Here is a 20,069-nt window from a genome sequence, read left to right on the forward strand (position 1 = left end):
CTTAAAGCATTTCGCTGCTTTCCTAACCCGAAGTACCAAAGTCAATATTACTCCAAACAAAAACATGATCAGGCTTATCAAAGCACCCCACTCCTGGTTCCAGCTTCTTCTGTCTTAGGGGTTCTGTTGCTGTAAAGAGACATCATGATCATGGCAACTCTTATAAAAGAAAACATTAATTGGGATAGCTTACTTATACTTCAGAGGTTCAGTTCATTATCATCATGGCAGGGAACATTGTGGTGTACAAGCATACATGGTACTGGAGAAGTAGCCGAGAGTCCTACATCTTCCAGCTAATGAGAAGTCAACTGAAACACTGGATGGTATTTTCTTGTATGGTCACTAAATCTCTTACTAGGTCAACAGCTAGACTGGACACAGATTTCCTAATTTGCTTCGAACTCCTGGTCTAGTCTTTGTCACAGGGCATCACTTATAAATGTTCTATTTATATGCATATTGTATTTGCCTGAGTGAAACTTGTTTTTCTAAACTAGTGAACTAATTAGATGAAGGAATTAAATCAATTATATAAACAATACTTTAGGAAATATGTGCTCCACAATTTGGTTTATAGACAGTAGTATACTAAGTGAAAAATGACCCTTTTATTGAATGTAGTAATCAGAGCTGAGTCAGCAACAAGTTGCAAATATGTTTTACTGATAAAATGACTTCATAATTAAATAATTCAGCACTTCTAACTCATTGAGGTGATGTAGTAATCACATTTCTCACAAATATGAAATAAGTCAAAAGTCATATCTTTCTTGAAATATGCATTCCCTTCATTTGTGTTGAGTGTGTTTTTATAATTGCCTTCTGTGGTGTATGTCTTATTATTTTGTGTTGTTTATAAACTTGTTCAATAAAAGCAAAGAAATATCAGTACTAGAAGTTTTAGAGAAACAGATACAATAAATATATCTATACATATGACTTTAAGCAATACATTTTTTAAAATCTAACAATTCTAAAAGTCAACTAAAATGAATCTTTCTAGGCTCAAATTTAAGTGTTTATGGGTCTGTGAAACTTATGATTTTACCTTTTTCACTTCAATAACCTTTATACTGCTCTGAATCAGGGTTCCTTCCTCCATTTTTTAAGTCAATTCTTCAAAATGTTTTTTGTGTTTGTTAACTTGAATTTTTCCATTATCTTGTGGTCTCTTCTGACAGATTTTTGCTTCCCTCTTTGACTCATAATGGTTTTTATAATTATTTTGGCTCCATATGGATAATTCCGCATAATCTTCCCACTTCAGCATCCTTAATTTAAACATACTTCCAAAGTTAAGTTGCTCAAAGCTTATAATTTTGGAAAATCTTATATGAAGTTTTATTAATATAATTTCAAAGAAATCATTTTCCAAGGCTGCTATATGTCTGTGTATTCTCTGTTTTAAATCATGCCTTGGATAAATCATAGATAATGACATACATGGATAGTTTTGCTGTGTTCACCTTCATGGATGTATGAAACAGTAGCAGTGTGTTTCTAAGCTGCCTGTTTAGTTGTTTAGTAGTGTTTCTTTTGTTTCATCTTCAGATTATGACTGTACCAAATGACCCTTACACCTTTCTGTCCTGTGGTGAAGATGGAACTGTTAGGTGGTTTGACACACGCATCAAAACTAGTTGCACAAAAGAAGACTGCAAAGATGTAAGAATCCAAGTTTTATAACAAGTGATTTAGAAAATTTAATTATGATTTAATAATACATTTGGTGATAGTTTTATTTTGCTAAAATTTTCAATCACAAAATTCTTTCAGTATTAATGAGGTTGAGAAACTTCTATTTCGGTTGTCCATTTAAATATATTTTTATAGAGGATAGAGAGATGACTCTGTAAAGGACCTGAGTTTTAAACCCAAGAACTCAGGTGAAAGCTGGCATGGCAGTGTGCATCTGTAATCCTATAGGCAGATTACTGGAGCTTAGTAGTCAGCCACCCTAACTGAAATGGTGAGCTTCAGGCTTCGTGAGAGACTGTCTCAAAGAATAAGGTATAGAGCAATTGAGGATGACCCCTGACATTGACCTCTCACTTCTGTACCCATATGCACTCATGTACATGCATGAACACACCTACACCCCCACCCACCCACAGATACACACACACACACACACACACACACACACACACAATATGTGACAATTTGTCTAGTTTTACAAAAACCTGGAGAGTTCATCTCATTTACTAAGTAGACAATTTGACAAGTAAACAGTTTGACTTACCAAAATAGCAGTGGTTAAAAGTCTATGAAACTGTAGTATCTTTCCCTCCATCTTTTAAAATAAGAATTTTTGTTTGCTTTTAAAGAAATAATCAAATTTATTTCACATTTCAAAATTTGTTTACCTATTAGTATTTTATGAATTAATATTTAAAACTTATAAAAGGCCTGAGCTGGGTGGCAGCATCCCATGCCTTTGATCACAGAACTCGGGAGGCAGAAGCCGGCAGATCTCTGTAAGTTCGAGACCAACTTGGGCCACAGAGCAGTTCTAGGACAGCCAGGGATACACAGAGAAACCCTGTCTCAAAAAACAAAAACAACAACAACAAAAACGAGCAAACACACAAACCAAAAAGCCTGAAAATATTTTTGGCCCTAGACAGCTTCTCCCAAGAAATTTTATCTCTCATACACTATGAAGAATACAGTAGATCTTTACTGAATCATTGAAGTGTTAATGAAATATTGTTCACTTTATTTTTATAGCAGCAAAAAACAAAACAAAACCAAGAATCATTATTATTCAAGTCGAATAATTACTACTAAACAGAATAACCACAAAAAGATTATATATTTGAAACTGATGAAGCAGAAAATAAAAAGTAAAAAAAAAAAATTTTTTTCAAGAAAGGTTTCTTTTTTTATTTTTTATTTTATTTTTATTTTTTTATTTTTTCTCATGGTTTATTTTTTTTATATTAAAAATTTCCATCTCCTTCCCTCCTCCTCCCCCCTCCCTCCATTCCTCCTCCCCCTACCCTCCCCTCCTTCTTCCCCTTCCCTCCCCTTCCCTCCACCCATACCTCCCCTCCCTCCCTCTCAAGGCCAAGGAGCCATCAGGGTTCCCCACTCTATGCTAAGTCCAAGGTCCTCCCAACTCCCCCCAGGTCCAGGAAGGTGATCGACCAGCTGAGAGGCTCCCACAGAGCCCGTCCATGCAGAAGAATCAGAGCCCAGAGCCATTGTCCTTTGCTTCTCAGTCAGCCCCCGCTGTTGGCCACATTCAGAGAGACGGGTTTGGGTCGCATGATCCATCAGTCCCATTCCAACCTGGAGTTGGTGATCTCCCTTTAGTTTCTGTCCCACCGTCTCCATGAGTGAACACACCCCTCACGTTCCTGATTTCTCCCTCAAAAGAAAGAGGAGAGAAGGTGTTAGACAAAAAAAACATAGAAAGGCTGAAAGGAGAAGAAATAAAAAAGGAAGCAATGTCGGGAGAGAGCTGTGAGAGATAAATTATCATATTGGTCATCGGTGATGAGCTAAGGACTCTGCAGCTTGTGTTAATAAACTGTGTGACTTAAATTTCAGAACATTGCCATTTAAAGTCAATAGAGCTTACAGTAGTATATGTCAAAACCTAGGCCTCAACTCAAGACTCTCTTCCTGTGACCCATGTTTAATCGAGACTTTTGTGTGCGTGAACATAATGGTAATATAGAAGTTTGTTATATCACAGATGTGTTTATTATTTGAAAAAAAGCAGATTAGGTTTTCGATCAGAGAGCTCAACAGTAAACCCTATGTATAAAAATATCAAAAGAAGCACAAGACTTTTGCAAGGTCGCAACCAGAATGAATATGACTGCAACAGAGTGCCCAGTTACCCAAAACCAGGTCCATTTCATGGCAACCTCATAATAGGAAATTATGTCAAAATGAAATGACTCAGGGGGAGGCACTAGAGAGATAGAATCATTCTTTTCATTTTAGACGCATACATACACTTGCACGTCATACAAAAAAAAATCGACCTTTTAATCTTTTAATGTTCAATTACGAATGATAAAGCATTTATAGATGCATGTAATTGCCACCATGACCGAGTTACAGATCCATAACCTGTCCCCTTCTATACAAATCCATTTTTAGTAGCCTCTTCTGCCTATTCTAAAACCTGTCAAGCATGGATGTGTTTTCTGTCCCTAAGGTTTCAGTTTCTCAGAATCTCGTAAATAAAACTATGTTGGGCTTCTGTTGTTTATCAAAAAAAAAAAAAAAGACAGGTTTCTTTGTGTAGCCATGGTTATCCTGGAACTTACTCTGTAGATCAGGCTAGCCTCAAACGCTTGAGATCCATCTGCCTCTGCCTCCCAAGTGCTGGGATTAGAGGCATGTGCCACATTGACTGGCATATAAACAGATATTTTAAACACAAAATTTTGATCTGTTTTATGTTATATAACATATATAAACACATACAAACATTGAAAGGTGAAATAAGTTTAAATATTGGGTGTTTAGGGATCAGGGATGTAGCTGATTAGTAGCTAGCATACTAATTTTATATACATTTTCCCAAATCATTAAAAAAACTATTTTTAACACTGTACCCGTCAGGAATAAAAACCACTGGAGAGAGATACCTCCTCTCCCTGAGTAGTGGCCTGGAGGATGGAGGGCAAGTAGACTATCTGAAACGCTGCAGAGTCAGGGCAGGAAGCACTATCAGTGGTGAGACCTGAGCACTACTGGAGAAAACAGGACTAGGCCAGGACTAGTTTTAGGCATTCAGGTGAGAAGGGTAAGAGAGTCGACTAGTGAGGGGCTTCAGGTACTTAGGTGAAGGGCAAGAGGGAAGCCATGAAGTTCCTTGGTTCCTTCTCCTCGTTTGTTGCTTTTTTGCTTTATGCAGTATGATCCCTGAGTTTGCTTGCTTGAAGAGGTAGCAGAAAGCCCATCATCACCTTGGTACTTGCCCTTACCTTGACGTAATATGCTTTGCCTTTCCCTATTCTGGCAGGCAAGCTCATGTTTGCTTTGTGGGCAAGAGCAATGACCCTGACCTCCCTCCATGGAGTCCCCTCATTCTGTCCTAGGTTGCACGTTATATACTATTTTACGTACATGTATAAGGTTCTTTGAGAACATATACTATATGTATTTCTTAGTAAATGGTTAGTACTGTACTCATTATTTCAAATGTTTTTAAACCATAGATTAATCCACACTTTAGGAGGGTACAGGTGTCCTTTTCTAAGCAACATCCTCATAATAATACATGGGGCTAAGAAGTAGAAGAATTCTTTCCTTTATAAAGCTTATTATGTGTGTAGTCAGAAAGTATAAAGAAAATCCAGTGATGACAGAATAATTCCTAACAAGATCATCAAATTATGAAATTGGTAAATGTGTATGATAGGAATAATATTGTGGCTAAATATGCTAGAAATAAATTCTAACAGTCTTGAAAAATAAATTACAAAGAAACCATTTTTTTCCTTTTTGTTTTTGTTCACTGAATTAGAGTATCTGAGATAGGTTATTGTCTTACAATGAGAGGAGAAATATTTAAATTTAGAGTATTCATTTCTATATAGTTATGTGTAACTGGTCTCATGCCTGTCTTTTATAGGATATTTTAATCAACTGCCGGCGTGCTGCCACATCTGTGGCTATTTGTCCCCCAGTACCCTATTACCTTGCTGTCGGTTGTTCTGATAGCTCAGTACGAATTTATGACCGGCGAATGCTGGGCACAAGAGCTACAGGTGAGGAAATATTTGGCAAAATTTGGGACTGTTCAAAGAAATGTTTATAACATTTTACACTCATATAGTTTTTAATTTTGTTATAAAAATGTTACTTAAATAACAGATTATTTTAAGAGAAAAAGTATTTTACTAATTTTTAAAAAAATTTTATTTAACTTTATTTTATGCACATTGGTATAATGATATCAGATTCTCTGGAACTGGAGTTATAGATAGCTGTGAGATACCATGTGGGTGCCGGGAATTGAACCCAGGTCCTCTGGAAGAACAGTCAGTGCTATTAACCATCTCACCAGCCCCCTTTTACTAATTTTTTAAAAAAGTTTTTCATTTACACAACAACCACAGTTCCCCCTCCCTCTCTTCTTCCTGCTCCCCCCAACATCCCTGCACCCAACGCCCTCCCCATCCACCTCTTCAGAAGGGGTAAAGCTTCCCATGCAGGGGCACTCTGTTGGGGAACTAAGCTGCAGTCCCAGCACTCTATAGCTGGAGGCAGGAATCAGAAGTTCAGGGTCATTCCTGTTTGAGGCCTATATGCACTACAGGAGCCTTATCTCAAGAAAAAGAACAGACTCTATTGGAGTAATGCTTTCACAGTTATCAATTTAAAAAATCATAACAGGAGCTGGGGAGATGTTTCAGTAGTTAAGAAGAGCATTTGCTGCTCTTATAGCGGACCTGAGTTTGGGTCCCTGCACCCAAGTTAGTCAGCTCCCAACTACACCAGATGGTTCACAACTGTCTGTAACTGGTACTCTAGAGAATCTGATGTGTATTCTTCTGACCTCCATAGGTACCTACACCTAGATACACACACATACACACCCAACACACACACACACACACACACACACACACGCAAACACTTAAACACATAAATCTGAAAAAAAAAAAAAAAACACTTGATTTGGTTTTTTCCAAGACTGCCATAATAAATTATTCAAAGTGAATATCTTAAAATAATAGAAATTTGGAAATTTTTTTCTTGCATTTCTAGAATTTAGTTATCTATCTGAAATCAAGATGTCGTAGGGTTAGTTTTACTAGAGACTTAGGGAGCATCTGTTCTGTGCCTTTCTTTTACCTCATGATAATTGTTGCCAACTTTGGCAATATCAGGAGAACACTTCAATATATAAACATACTGTTTCTTGCAAGTAATTAGGAGACATACTCATAAAGGAAAATAGATTTATTTATTCCTTAATTAATTCATCCTTCAACTGAAGAGAAAGATTCCTACTTTCTCTCTGCTTTTTCTGTAGCTGTATTGTAATTTTATGGAAAGGCTGAAACAAGAGCCAAGAAGTAGAGGTATACAATTTAGGCAGAACTGTGTAAAATCACTTCCTGGAAGTCATATTCATTTTCTAGCTGTCGTCACAGCTTTAGCCTTTCCTGCCTCCAACATGATAGTCCCTGGGGGAAATTTTAATTCTCTGAGACCCATTTAATAGTCTTAAAGCCACAGAGAAAGATACAGGTATCTTTCTTTAGATTATCTCCTTTGCTGCCAGTACAGTTACAAAATCAGACTTAAATTCAGTACTGCAACAGTATTCAAAATATTCCAAGCTAAGAAGATATAAAATATGCTATTATTATATACCTAAGTCCAATTAAAAAAGATCACGCATGTATACGTGTACATGTACATATATACATAGATGAGTATCAAACATATGGCCACATGTTATGTTATGGAAAATAAAGCACTTGGGCAGAAACCACCAGTGTCAGTAATAACCAACTTAACTATCAAATGTGTGGGAATACCAGATGACAGTTTTTCTGTTCTTTTTTTATATAAATTATTTGCGTTTATTTATTTGGTGTTTTGCCTGCATATATGTCTGTGTGAGGGTGTCAGATCTTGGAGTTACAGACAGTTGTGAACTCCCAAGTAGGTGCTGGGAATTGAACCCAAGTCTTTGGATGAGCAGTCAGGGGCTCTTAATGAGCTATCTTTCCAGCCCCTCTGTTTTGTTTGAATCAATTTTAATTCTTTGACAATTTTACATACTTATATACATATTTTGATCATAGTCCTCCTCCATTCTTCTGTTTTATCCTCCTCCCACTCCCTGTAACCCTTCTAGTCTAACCCTGTCCCTCCTACACTCATGTTACTTTCCCTCAATGCCTGTTGAGTTGAATAGAGTTGCTTGCATGTGCATACATGTGACTTATTTACTGGATATGGACAACTTACCAGTGGCTACATCTCTGAAGAAAAATTACTCCCCTTTCCTAGCCTCATTAACTCCCAGTAGCTCTGAAGTTGGAGGTGGGACCTCATATGCCCTTCTCCCATCAGTTTAGACTGTCAGTGGGCTTATCTTGTGCAGGTAACCATAGCTATTCGTGGGTCCATGAGTGCAATAGCAGTATTACATTCAAATAGCATTTCACATCATTCTTCTCCCCGTCCTCAGGCTTTTGCATTATGAGAGATTTTCTCTTTGAGCTGTGATGAGGAGCCTGTCAATTTGAATATGCACATTTTGTGTGAAACAGTGTGATAATATGAAATATAGGCTTCATTATTATTCTCAACAGAAACAAGACAGTTTACATTTTTAGCAGGACGAAACTCGACCATGCAGAAGTACACAGCTTTAGGGATCCTTAGAATTAGCATTCCCAGACCAATTGAACTCTCTCCTCTCATACTGAATTGTACTGAAGACTACCAGAGTTTTTAAAATTGGGATTATAAACTAGACTTTGTGGTCTAGCTACATCTCTAGTCCCTTGGAAGTTTGAAATTTGTGATCTGGTTGTATAGTTTGAGGTCAGCCTTGAACTTGATTCTCCTCTCTTGCCCTTCCCAGTTTTGGGATCATAGGCATTGGACCCCTGCGCTCTTGGGTCCTGCAGGTGGCGCGTATGTGAGGAGCAGTACTCCTTGTATTTTCTGCTGCCTTTCTCAGTAATTACATTTTAGGTGGAGGTGGTGGAGACTCCAGTGAAGCAGCTTCTGTGAGTCATCACCCATGTGGGGTGCCGACTTTTCAGAGCTACAGCTGTTTCTAGCACTAAGTTCTTCTGTCAGCTACAGCTGTATCTTGGAAGGAACGAGCAATCATGGCCCTTCTGGGAGAGGTCCTAAGAGTTCCTCTGAGCTGCTGTTTTCTCTGGTGACCAAGGCCCTGTTAGCTTTGAGAGAAATGAACTAGATTGGCTATCAAGGCTCCCCGGAGGTGGCAGGAATCACTGGTGTGCTCAGACACCCTGGACTTCCTTGTTCTAGTGTCTGGGAGCCAGCTCTCTGCACCATGCAGACTATTTAGGAAGCCTTTAGTAAAGGGCCCAGAGAGTGGCGAAGGCTGTGTAGAGTCCTACACGAACCATACCTGATAGAGGAACCTGGAAGAGAAAGACCATCCAAAGCTGCAACAAAATAATAGCCTATTACCTTCAACATGATTATAAAGTCCTGTTTAACAGTCAGAGTTCAAACAGTGGTGCTCATTCAGCAAGGCCTTTTCCTTTTTCTTGGAAGACAGAAGAGTCATCAGAAATTTTTTAAAACTTAATTCTCCTTAATCCATAATCCTCTTCTTGAGATCTTTTAGTGTAGATGTATCATGAGCCATTGTGCATTATTGACTTACCTTAGTTGCAGTAGTTATTTACATTTTAATTTAGATATTCTCAGATGATTGATTCAATTATATAGAGTATTACTAGACTAGGAAGAAACAACAGTACTTTCAATAGAATTGTTGTTTAAAATCTTCAACAATATGTTCTCCACAATGAAAGAAGGTTGGAGAGATGGCTAAGCCGTCCAGAGGACCTACCCAGGTTTGATTCCTAGCATCTACAAAGTGGTTAGCAACCATTTGTAATTCCAGTTCCAGTGCCCTGTTCCAGCCTCCGTGGGCATTGCACACACATTCTTCACAGACATACATGTGAACAGAATACCACATACCATAAAAAAATTATTATTTTTTTTTTTTTTGGTTTTTCGAGCAGGGTTTCTCTGTGGCTTTGGAGCCTGTCCTGGAACTAGCTCTTGTAGACCAGGCTGGTCTCAAACTCACAGAGATCCGCCTGCCTCTGCCTTCCCAGTGCTGGGATTAAAGGCGTGCGCCACCACCGCCCGGCTAAAAAATCTCAATTTTTTTAATGGCAAAAAAGACTCTGTCAAAAAAAGAAGCTCTGTCATAGGAAGTGGTTTTCTTACATTACATGTATTTTCATCCTCAGGCTAACTTTGTGTGATTTGAATATATTGCACCCCAAACCTGTTAATATTTTGAGTTCTATGTGAATGCAAAGATTTCTATGTGATGATTTTGATATCCTGGCACCTATAAGTTATATTAATGAAGTTATTTATTTTAAAGGATTGAGGTAATATTAGTTGTTCAAAAAGACAATGGTTCCGTAAAATAAATAAATAGCCAATAAACAATTTAGAATGGTATTCAACCGTATTCAGCCAAGTGTCAGGTTTCCTAGTATAGAAATGATTCATTAATTTGAATGAAAAGATTGTAGATGACTTAGTATAGAAATCAACTATTAGTAAATGTTATTTCAGCTGAGTCCGTGTAATCATGGAATTCTGAATGATAAGGTGATTCTTCTTCTCTTCTTCTTCTTCTTTTTGGTTCCCCTCTCTTCTCCGCTTCTTCTTCTTCTTCTTCTTCTTCTTCTTCTTCTTTCTTCTTCTTCTTTCTTCTTCTTCTTCTTTCTTCTTCTTCTTCTTCTTCTTCTTCTTTCTTCCTGTCTCCTTCCTTCTCCTTTGCCTTTACTTACTCCTCCTCCTCCTCCTCCCCCTCCTCCTCCTCGTCCTCCTCGTCCTCCTCCTCCTCCTCGTCTTCCTCCTCCTCCTCGTCCTCCTCCTCCTCCTCGTCCTCCTCCTCCTCCTCCTCCTCCTCCTCCTCCTCCTTCGTGTGTGTGTTTAAATATGCTGTGTGTGTCAGTTTGTCATACCTTGAAGAGGCAATATTAAATGAGAAAAATTGTCTTAGTCATATTGGCTTGTGGGTATCCCTAGATGACTATCCCCATTTTCTAAATTGCTAATAGTGGGCCTGGACTGTAGAAGAAAGGTATCCGAGCAAACCAGGGCAGCAGCCAGTGTGCATCTTTCTACCATGGTTCTTGCCTTTGCTCCTGCTTGAGTTCCTGCCCTGATTTCCCTCAGTGATGGGCTATGATTGGGAGGATAAGCCAAGTTAAACCTTCTTTTCTCAAGTTGCTTTTGGTGTTGTCATAGCAACAGAACTGGAACATATGCTGTCCTTTATAGCATTCTTTTTTGTTTGCTATAAATTCTTGACTATTAAAAAGGAAGCTTCTAATAGATTCAGAAAGTGATAATTTGGTCTATATTGCTACATTATTTCATGTAGCTCATAATTCAGGCTGAGTTTTTTAAATGTTTATTTTTATTTATAAACGTACTAATTTTGAATAAATTCCTGTTATTTAGGGAATTATGCAGGTTCGAGGAACTACTGGAATGGTTGCTCGCTTTATCCCTTCTCATCTTAGTAATAAATCCTGCAGAGTGACATCTCTGTGTTACAGCGAAGATGGCCAGGAGATTCTTGTCAGTTATTCTTCAGATTACATCTATCTTTTTGATCCCAAAGACGATACAGCACGAGAACTTAAAACTCCTGCAGAGGAAGAGGCGAGAAGAGGTAAGTTACCTCAAAAACTAGACTCTTTCTTCATGGTGAGATATCTGTAATTCCCAGGAGAAGGTAGGATAGATGATCAATTTAAGGTCATCCTTGAATAAGTAAGTTTTTGAGATAGCCTGGGCTATATATGATGCTGATTCAGAAAAGAAATAGAAAAGTGTTCAAGTAAAGAAGTAAATGCATTGATTTTTTTGAAGGCTTTATGATTTAGGGAACATATGAAAGAATGGCTAATAATTAAATAGAGCTCTTAGAAAAATGAGCTAATTTTAAAAAGAAAATATGTAATATAAAACCTCTAAACCTTGTATATGCATAACAGCAACATAAAATATCAACAGCTCTGCACCTGGAGGCAGCCAATTAAGAACAGTAGACAATAGATGATAAACATCTAAGAGACTGTGTTCATGCATCAGGTGCCACCCCTTACCATTTACTATTCACATAAGGCAACAGTTCCATTTTTTTTCCACATGAGAAAGCAGGAAAACTTGAAGAGGGCATTTATATGAAAGGTGAATGAACTGAACCTACTGTGACCAAATATGAAAGTGGAAAGCTAGAATGAAGTTTTGACAATATATAGTCATGGGAACATATTTGTTTAGTGGTTAGGCTTTTCCTAACATGCATGCCATGTTGATCTTCAAAAATATTTATTAAAGATTTACTTTTTTTTATTTTTTTTTCCAGTTTATTTATTTTTATTAAAAATTGCCATCTCCTCCCCTCCTCCTCCCCCTTCCCTCCCCTCCCCTCCACCCACACCCCCCTCCCTCCCTCTTGAAGCCAAAACAGGCCATCAGGGTTCTCTACACTATGTTTGAGACCAAGGTTCCTCCCAACTCCCCCAGGTCCTTAAAAAATTATTATTTGGATGTATAGTAGTTTTTGCTTATATGTGTATCTACACATGGCCAGAAAGGGTGTGGCTTATCCCCTGGAATTGGAATTACAGAAGACTGTGAGCTGGAGTTGGAGTTACAGAAGCTTGTGCACTACCATGTGGGTTCAGGGAACCATACTTGTGTTCTATGGAAGAGCAGCAAATGCTCTTAACCACTGAGTCATCTCTGTAGTCTTAACTTGACTTTTATTTTACAGTGACCTATACTTGTTCTATACTTTGGCTTATTAGATGTTGTTACTTAAATTAATTAATTTTTAATTAATAGTGATTTAGTATTAGCTAGGGTGTTTAATGAGCTTATGTTATTTGATTTGTGATAATAGAGATTGAACTCAGGGCCTCACATTGTAGGCAAGCACTGAACTATATTCTCAACATTTACACACTTAAAGGAAGAACAGTAGCAAATGTGTAATTCCTATGAGGCGAAAAACGAAATTCAGTTGTGAATACCGATGATATGACCGCTCCAAGGTATGGCTGAAGGGAAGGGAGGGTTTTTATTGTAGATATGAGGGAGAGAACAGCCAGAGGCATCTGGAAGAGTACAGAGCGGAGACAAAGTAGTTGAGTAAATGTGACCAGCATCTGCATCTGGCCTTGAATGGAGAGAAAAGACTGGAAGAACCAGAGGTGGAGACCAAGAGAGAAAGACAAAAGAAAGGAGCATAGCCAAACAGCAGGGTTATGAGGAGAAATGAGAAGCTAGGGCAGGAGGGATAGAAGCCCATGAGCTGAGGGCAGTTTAGGGTAAGAGGTGCGGTGAGAAGAGCCAGGATGGCAGCATGAACAGTTACTTGTGATACAGAGGGGGGCTGGAGGCCCGCATGTGCTTTGGTATGCTAATTGATATCGCAGATAGCCATTTGTACTTTCTCCCATGATAACGGAATGGCTCTTTTGGTAGAACCGAGCAGCTCACAAATTGCTGAGGAATGCTGCTTTTATCTAACTGCCAAAACTTGGGCCTGACAAGTTGTTATTATAAAATTAGAAAAAATATGATTATTTTAAGATGAATTTAAGATGTTTCAAAGTGGGCAGTATATTTATGTAAATTAGGAAAATTATAAGCTGTTTATGACTTTATTGAAACTGGTTAAAAACAGATTCTGCCATGTCATTTTGTTGCTGCTTTGTAATTTCCTCTTGAGACTTGTGGGTAGTACAGTTGCAGTCAAACTCTGTGACTGAGAGATAATGAAGAACTTGAAGTGTACACGTGTTTTTTAAATGGGCCAGCCAACTTGCTATCATAGACTCCTTATCACTCAGGACTAATGCTGAATCATTTTATGGAGATGTTTTTCTTAGTATGCTTTGTTGAATCAACCAAGTTAAAACAATAATTCTAAATCTGAATTATAAAAATAAATCAAACTTATTATATTTAGCCAAACAAGAGTTGTGTATGTGTATGAAATTAATGAGCTATTCTCTTTAATTTCCAATTAAATACACTGTAAGAACTGTGGTATAGTATTAGCTGCATAAGGTCCTGGATTCAATCGCTATCACTAGAATAAAAGTTGAAGGCAATCTGTTCTTTAGACTCACATAGATCTACTTGTGATTATTACTTGTAGTTACGACAGCCTCCAGTTAAGCGCTTGAGACTTCGTGGTTGATGGTCAGATACTGGTCCCAGAGCAAGGCCAGAGAGTGAACGAGAACGAGATGGTAAATATATTATGGCAATTTTTTGTGATATATGGTATTAAAGATTTATTTATCCTATCTATGTGAGTGTTTGCCTGCATGTGTACTGTGCCTTGTGCTGGTGGAGATCAGAAAGAAGGTGTAACATACCTGACACTGGGGTTACAGATGTTTGCAACCATCCTCGTGGATGCTGGGAACTGGAATTACAGATGGTTGTGAGCCATCTTGTGGATGTTGGGAACTACCTGGGTCCTTTTCAAGAGCATCAAACTTTTAACATCTGAGTCATCTCTCAGGCTTCTCCTTATTTCCATTGTTTTCTATTGGTAAATGATGCTTGCAATAATTTTTTTTTTTTTTGAGACAGGATTTTTCGGGTCGTTCCTGGCTGTCCTGGAACTGACTTGTAGACCAGGCTGGCCTTGAACTCACAAGGATCTGTCTGCTTCTGTCCCCAGAGTGCATGTGCCCACTACTGCCCAGCTACAATGAATCTTAATAAGTATATTTTCGTGAGTTTCCCAAATATGTCATAGGATAAATTCCTAAGAGTGCAATGGCTGAGACACTAAATAAATGTTTTATTTTTTATATACACATACATGCAAACACACATCTATGTATATATACATATAAAAACAATTTATCTGAATATATTTTATCTAATGAATCTATAGCCAAAATCTTATTCTAATTATTATTAAACCTGTTATAATCAAAAGAGTATTCCTAAATATAGCATTCTTGACTCTATTTATAATATTATCTAATATAAGTTATAGTGTGTAAAGGTGGCTTACATGTCTGTAATTCCAGAACTTGGAAGGCTGTGACAGAAGGATTAGCATAAATTTCAATCCAGGGCTACATAGTAAATTCCAGACCAGCCTGGATTACAGAGTGTAGAGACCCTGTCTTCAAAAATAAATTATATCAAAGAATTATGTGATTGATAATTATTACATTTCTATGTACCTCATACCTTTGTCTGTTTTGACTTTTGAGCCGGGTCTTATTGTGCCCTCATTACTGTGACAGCCTGACTGTGTATTCCAGGCTGGGCTCCAAGTCACAATAGTCTTCCTGCTTCAGCCTCCTGAGTGTTGGTTTTTCATACTTCCATTTTAAGATGCCCTTAAAATCCACATCACTGTACAGAACATAAAATATTCTTAATATCCCCCATGGTGTACAAAATAAATGTCCTTAATGGAGAAAAGCAACAAAATGTTTATTTGAACAAAGAAAAGGAAGGAGTTAAATTGAAAAGACAAAATACATTCTCGGCAGCTAGTTGCAAATACCTGTGGCCATATAACCCCCAAAAGGACCTGATCTCATTAATACTGGAACTTACAGTAAATATAATAAGAATTCTGCTTTAGGAAATGCTGTATAAAACCCCAAGGTTATTTCATGTCTGTCTTTGATGTTAATATTTGTAGTGATAAAGCCAGTCTTTCCTTCTGTTTATTCCACTTAGAATTCATGAGCCTTTCTATTGGGTACTCTTATTACTATTAATAGACAGTGGTGGGGCATGAGTGGGAAACATAGAGTTACCTAAGAACAAGCATAGATGAGATGACGAATTCACACTCTTGGAGATGTTACTGTACACATACATGGGTAAATCACTCATATAATTATAAAATGTGATGGGGACTGTAATGGCTTTTTATACATTTATATAAGTTACTGTGTGATTTGATTTTTAATTTCTAGCATCTTAAAGGCTGCAAATCTAGGTTTTTGTATCAGAGATCCTGACATTTTTGCCAAATTTACGAATAAACTTTATGTTGTAATAGAGAGCAAAGTCCCAACGTGTCATTGATGCAGAGAATGTCTGACATGTTATCAAGGTGGTTCGAAGAAGCAAGTGAAGTTGCACAAAGCAATAGAGGAAGGGGAAGACCTCGCCCAGAGGTAATTTGCTCACTACTTAAAGTCGTTGGGAAGCTGGTAAATCTGTTTATGGAGATAGTTTTGGTGGGTTTTTTGTTTGTTTGTTTGTTTGTTTGTTTGGTGGTGGTGATGGTGTCTCTCTCTCTCTCTTCTTCCTTCTTCCTTCTTTGTTTATGTTTTTAGATATGGATTCTCTGTGTAACCCTGACTTTTCCTGGAAACTCACTCTGTAGCCCATGCCCACTAGAAGATAGTTTTAGTTGCTATCATTTATCTAAACTGAACTGTATTTTGTAACCAAAGTAGTCATAGGTCTCTTCTGATTCCACTAGACCCCAACTGTAACTTATCTCAAAACAAAGAAAACAAGACTAAGATTTCAATTTTAAGTCCCTTTCCAATGCACTTTAAAAACGGGACATCTACAAAACTCTAAAGATGAGGCATATGCATATAATTTAAAAATTATTTTTAAAATGTATATTTGGTTGTGTGTACATATATATGTGAGCGTGCATATGGAGGTCAGAAAACAAGTGGAGGAGTCAGTTTTCAAACTCAGTCAGGGTTGGCAGGGAAGTATCCTTACCTGCTTAGCCATCATACTGGCCCGAGATTGATTATGTTAGCAAAAATCTGTCATTGATTCTATCTCTACTGATGAGACTGTTTGCTCAAGTGAACCAAACCACTAGTGGCTATTACTGGTAGACTGAACGTCTAAGTTGGGATTTCAACAAAAGCAAGTTGGAGAGGAAAGGTTTACCTGGCTTACACTTCCACATCACTCTTCATCACCAAAGAAGGTCAGCACAGGAACTCACACAGGGCAGGAACCTGGAGGCAGGGGCTGATGCAGAGACCATGGAGGAGTGCTACTTACTGACTTGCTTCCCACAGCTTGCTCAGCCTGCTTTTTTATAGAACCTGGGACCACCAGCCCAGGGATTGAACCACCCACAATAATCTGGGCCCTCCCTCATCAGCCACTAATTAGAAAATGCCTTACAGCTGGATCTTATGTAGGCATTTTTCAGTTGAAGTTGCCTTCTTTCAGGTAACTCTAGCTTGTATTAAGTTGACATAAGGACTAACCAGCACATTGAAATTGTGTGTGGTATGTATGTATGTATGTATGTATGTATGTATATGTATATGTATATATACGCATATATAATATATTATAAATTTTGTGTGTGTTTTTTAGAACATGTTTCTGTAGAGGTTTGTTTTTGTGTTTGTTTTGCATTTAAAATTTGAGTTCAAGGCTGGAGAGATGGTTCAAGAACACTTAAGAGATGGTTTAGAGGGTGCCAGATTCCCTGTGACTGGAACTACAGATGGTTGTAAGATGCCATGTGGATGCTTGGACTTTAACCCATGTCCTCTGAAAGAGCAGCCAGTGATCTTAACCACAACCAGCAACCACATGGTGACTCCCAACCATCTATAATGAGATCTGGTGAACTCTTCTAGTATGTGTATGCATAATAAATAAAGAAATTTTTGAGGGGGGGATGGGGGAGTTTAGAGCACTTACTGCTTTTGGAGAAGACTTGAGTTCAGTTCCCAGAACCTACATAACTGCTCACAACTGTCAACAACTCCAGTTCTGGGAATTCAATTTCTGTTTCTGGCCTCTGCAGGCACATGCATGCTTGTGACCAAAACACTCATACATGTATGTATGTAAAATAATCAGATCTTTTAAAAACTTGAGTTTGCATTAACATGTGTTTTTTTTTTGGGTTTTTTTTTTTTTTTTTTTTTTTGAAGGTGGAACCAAATCAGCCAGATGCTTTAACTCTTCCTACGGTTCCGTCAAGTCCTAATTTGGAAGTGGGTGAAACAGCAATGGATGTAGATACTCCAGCTGAGCAACTTCTTCAGCCTTCTACATCCTCTACAGTGTCAGTTCAGGCTCAGGCAGCAGCATCTGCCACAGACAGCCCTCATTCTCCTTCTCTGCTGTCTTCTCCAGACAGTGAGCAAAGGCAAGCCTGTTGAAGCACCTGGACAGCACAGCCCATCATCAGTCTGGTGAGGATGTTATTCTTCAAGTGGGCTGTTCAAGTTGCTGGTCTCTCATAATGAGCACCCACCTTTTAGTCTGTTGTGAAAGATGCTACATCACATTAACTTCTTGCTGGAATAAATGGTCAGAATTATTTGTGGTATGTAAATAGTAACTTAAGCACAAACTTTGTGTGTCTAATTTGCTTTAATTTTACAAATAGTGAATCTTTAATTTATATATGATAGTTTTTTAAGTTAACTTGATGTTATTTTGACATAGTTTAATACACTGAAAGATATTTTATAGACCATTATTGATGAAAATAATGTTTTTGATTTATTTGGTTCTATGTCTATATTAAAATGATAGTGAATAATATCTCATTATTATTATTATTCCTATATTTTAAATTTTTCCTCAATTATGAAATACTTTGACTATGTTCAGTATAGTAAGCCTGTGACTGACCCTTCTCAACAGCATAGTGTGCTTTGCCAGGAGAATTATTTCATTATTATATATATGAAAAAGAAGTCTTTTACCAAATCTTTGCCTTTACTTGATGCTAGTAAAAAATATCGGTTCCTAAATTCTCTTGGTATATTTTTCTCTCAATACAGTAACTTCTCATTTTTCCTCCCAAATATGGAATATACTATTATTTATAGTAATTTCAATAAATATGTATATATAGATGTATGTATACCTCTATATAGTCTACTTGAAATTTTTACTATACTTGTCAATAGAGTAAAAACAATATATTTGTTTATTATTTTTAAGTTCTTTTAAGAAAACATTTTACTTGATACAGAACAAAAATGTTAGCAAGGGATATAGTTAGGGATACAGCTACCACCTAAACTAAGACTTCTGACTGTTTCTTACAGCTTTGCCTCCAAGCTGTCCTGGATGCCAGATCCAAGATAATGTGTTTTAAATTAAGTACTGTTTTATCACTATATCCTATTTTTGGTAATTAATATTCACTTTCTATGGCAATGGAAGTCAGGGTCAGCCGCAGCAGAACTGTTAACACTATATCCAGTTTATTAAAACTAAACTAAAGCTGAGGCTAGAAAAGTCACTCTCTTCCCATTTCACAAGGTGTTTCCAGCTTGAGAGAAAATAAAATATTTTTCTTTGAGAAATAGGGCCAGAAGGAGTGAGAAGTAGATCAAACTTGTATAATTGGTAAAGATAATAAAAATTTTAAAATACATATTTTTATTTCATGTATTTTGCCTGCACATAGGCATGCATGCTATCTTTGCGCCTGAGGAGGCCAGAAGAGGAGGGCAATCAGCGCCCCTGGAACTGGAGTTAAATCAGTTGTGAGCCACAGCGTAGGTGCTAGAAACTGAATCCAGGTCCTCTGTAAACAGGATAATGCTCTTCCGTCAAGGATTTTTAAAGTGATAGTGTGGTTGCAAATATTCTGCAAGATTTTAAGCAATTATAATAATAACTTATAGTTAAAAAGCAAAAGATTCTTTAGCCCAGTTTTAAGTTCTACTGAGTCTTAAATAGTCCCAATTGTTTTGTAAACACATTTGTGAGTAAATATTTGGGAGCTTTAAAAATGTTTTTCATAGCTATTTTATGTATTTTCATACCACAATGTAAACTGCTGAACCCCTTTTAGTGTTTAATATACTAGGCACTAGAGATTAGTTTTGCGAATGACCAAATTATCATAACATTGGCCATAAACATTTCAAAGAAGGTAAGGAAATATTTTGAATTAGTAGATTGAGACTTTTCTTAACTGTTTTCTAAATTGTAGCGCTTCTGGGGAAAATGGTTTGGTGTGAGATGTAGATGATGCCTGTGGCTGTTTCAGTAGTAGCCCTTTCATTATCCTAGCATCCAACACGTCGACAGCAAGGACTTCATGTTTTTGTTTTGTTCTTTTCCTGGCCCATTTGTGCTTATCAAAGCCTATCCAAATCCAGATGGCTTCATAGACACTGGGGTTTGTCCATTGTGAGACGGTAGTAGGTGGAAATGCCAATTTAGAGCTGTGATTTCTGTCAGTGCCTTGTGTAGAGCTAGACTGTTTCTCTGTGCTCATCTTGCTGTGGATATTCTTTTATGTTAATGTTTATGCCTTTCCTTCATATCACATGTCTTTCCTGTCATCTTTAATAGTTACC

General features: G+C 37.5%; 1 protein-coding gene across 1 annotated transcript in view; it reads left to right on the top strand.

The window, feature by feature from the left end:
• Positions 1-20,069, top strand: part of Dcaf6 (DDB1 and CUL4 associated factor 6) — a 110,622-nt gene that overhangs the window by 32,348 nt on the left and 58,205 nt on the right. Inside the window, 10 exon segments of the mRNA XM_038348772.1 lie at positions 1,555-1,668; positions 5,603-5,738; positions 11,197-11,210; positions 11,212-11,410; positions 11,585-11,586; positions 13,913-14,006; positions 15,802-15,917; positions 17,673-17,897; positions 17,899-17,922; positions 17,924-17,936. Coding sequence (XP_038204700.1) covers positions 1,555-1,668; positions 5,603-5,738; positions 11,197-11,210; positions 11,212-11,410; positions 11,585-11,586; positions 13,913-14,006; positions 15,802-15,917; positions 17,673-17,897; positions 17,899-17,922; positions 17,924-17,936 — 937 coding nt within the window.

Source organism: Arvicola amphibius, chromosome 12 (assembly GCF_903992535.2).
Source record: "Arvicola amphibius chromosome 12, mArvAmp1.2, whole genome shotgun sequence".
In the NCBI taxonomy this organism is placed as follows: domain Eukaryota; kingdom Metazoa; phylum Chordata; class Mammalia; order Rodentia; family Cricetidae; genus Arvicola; species Arvicola amphibius.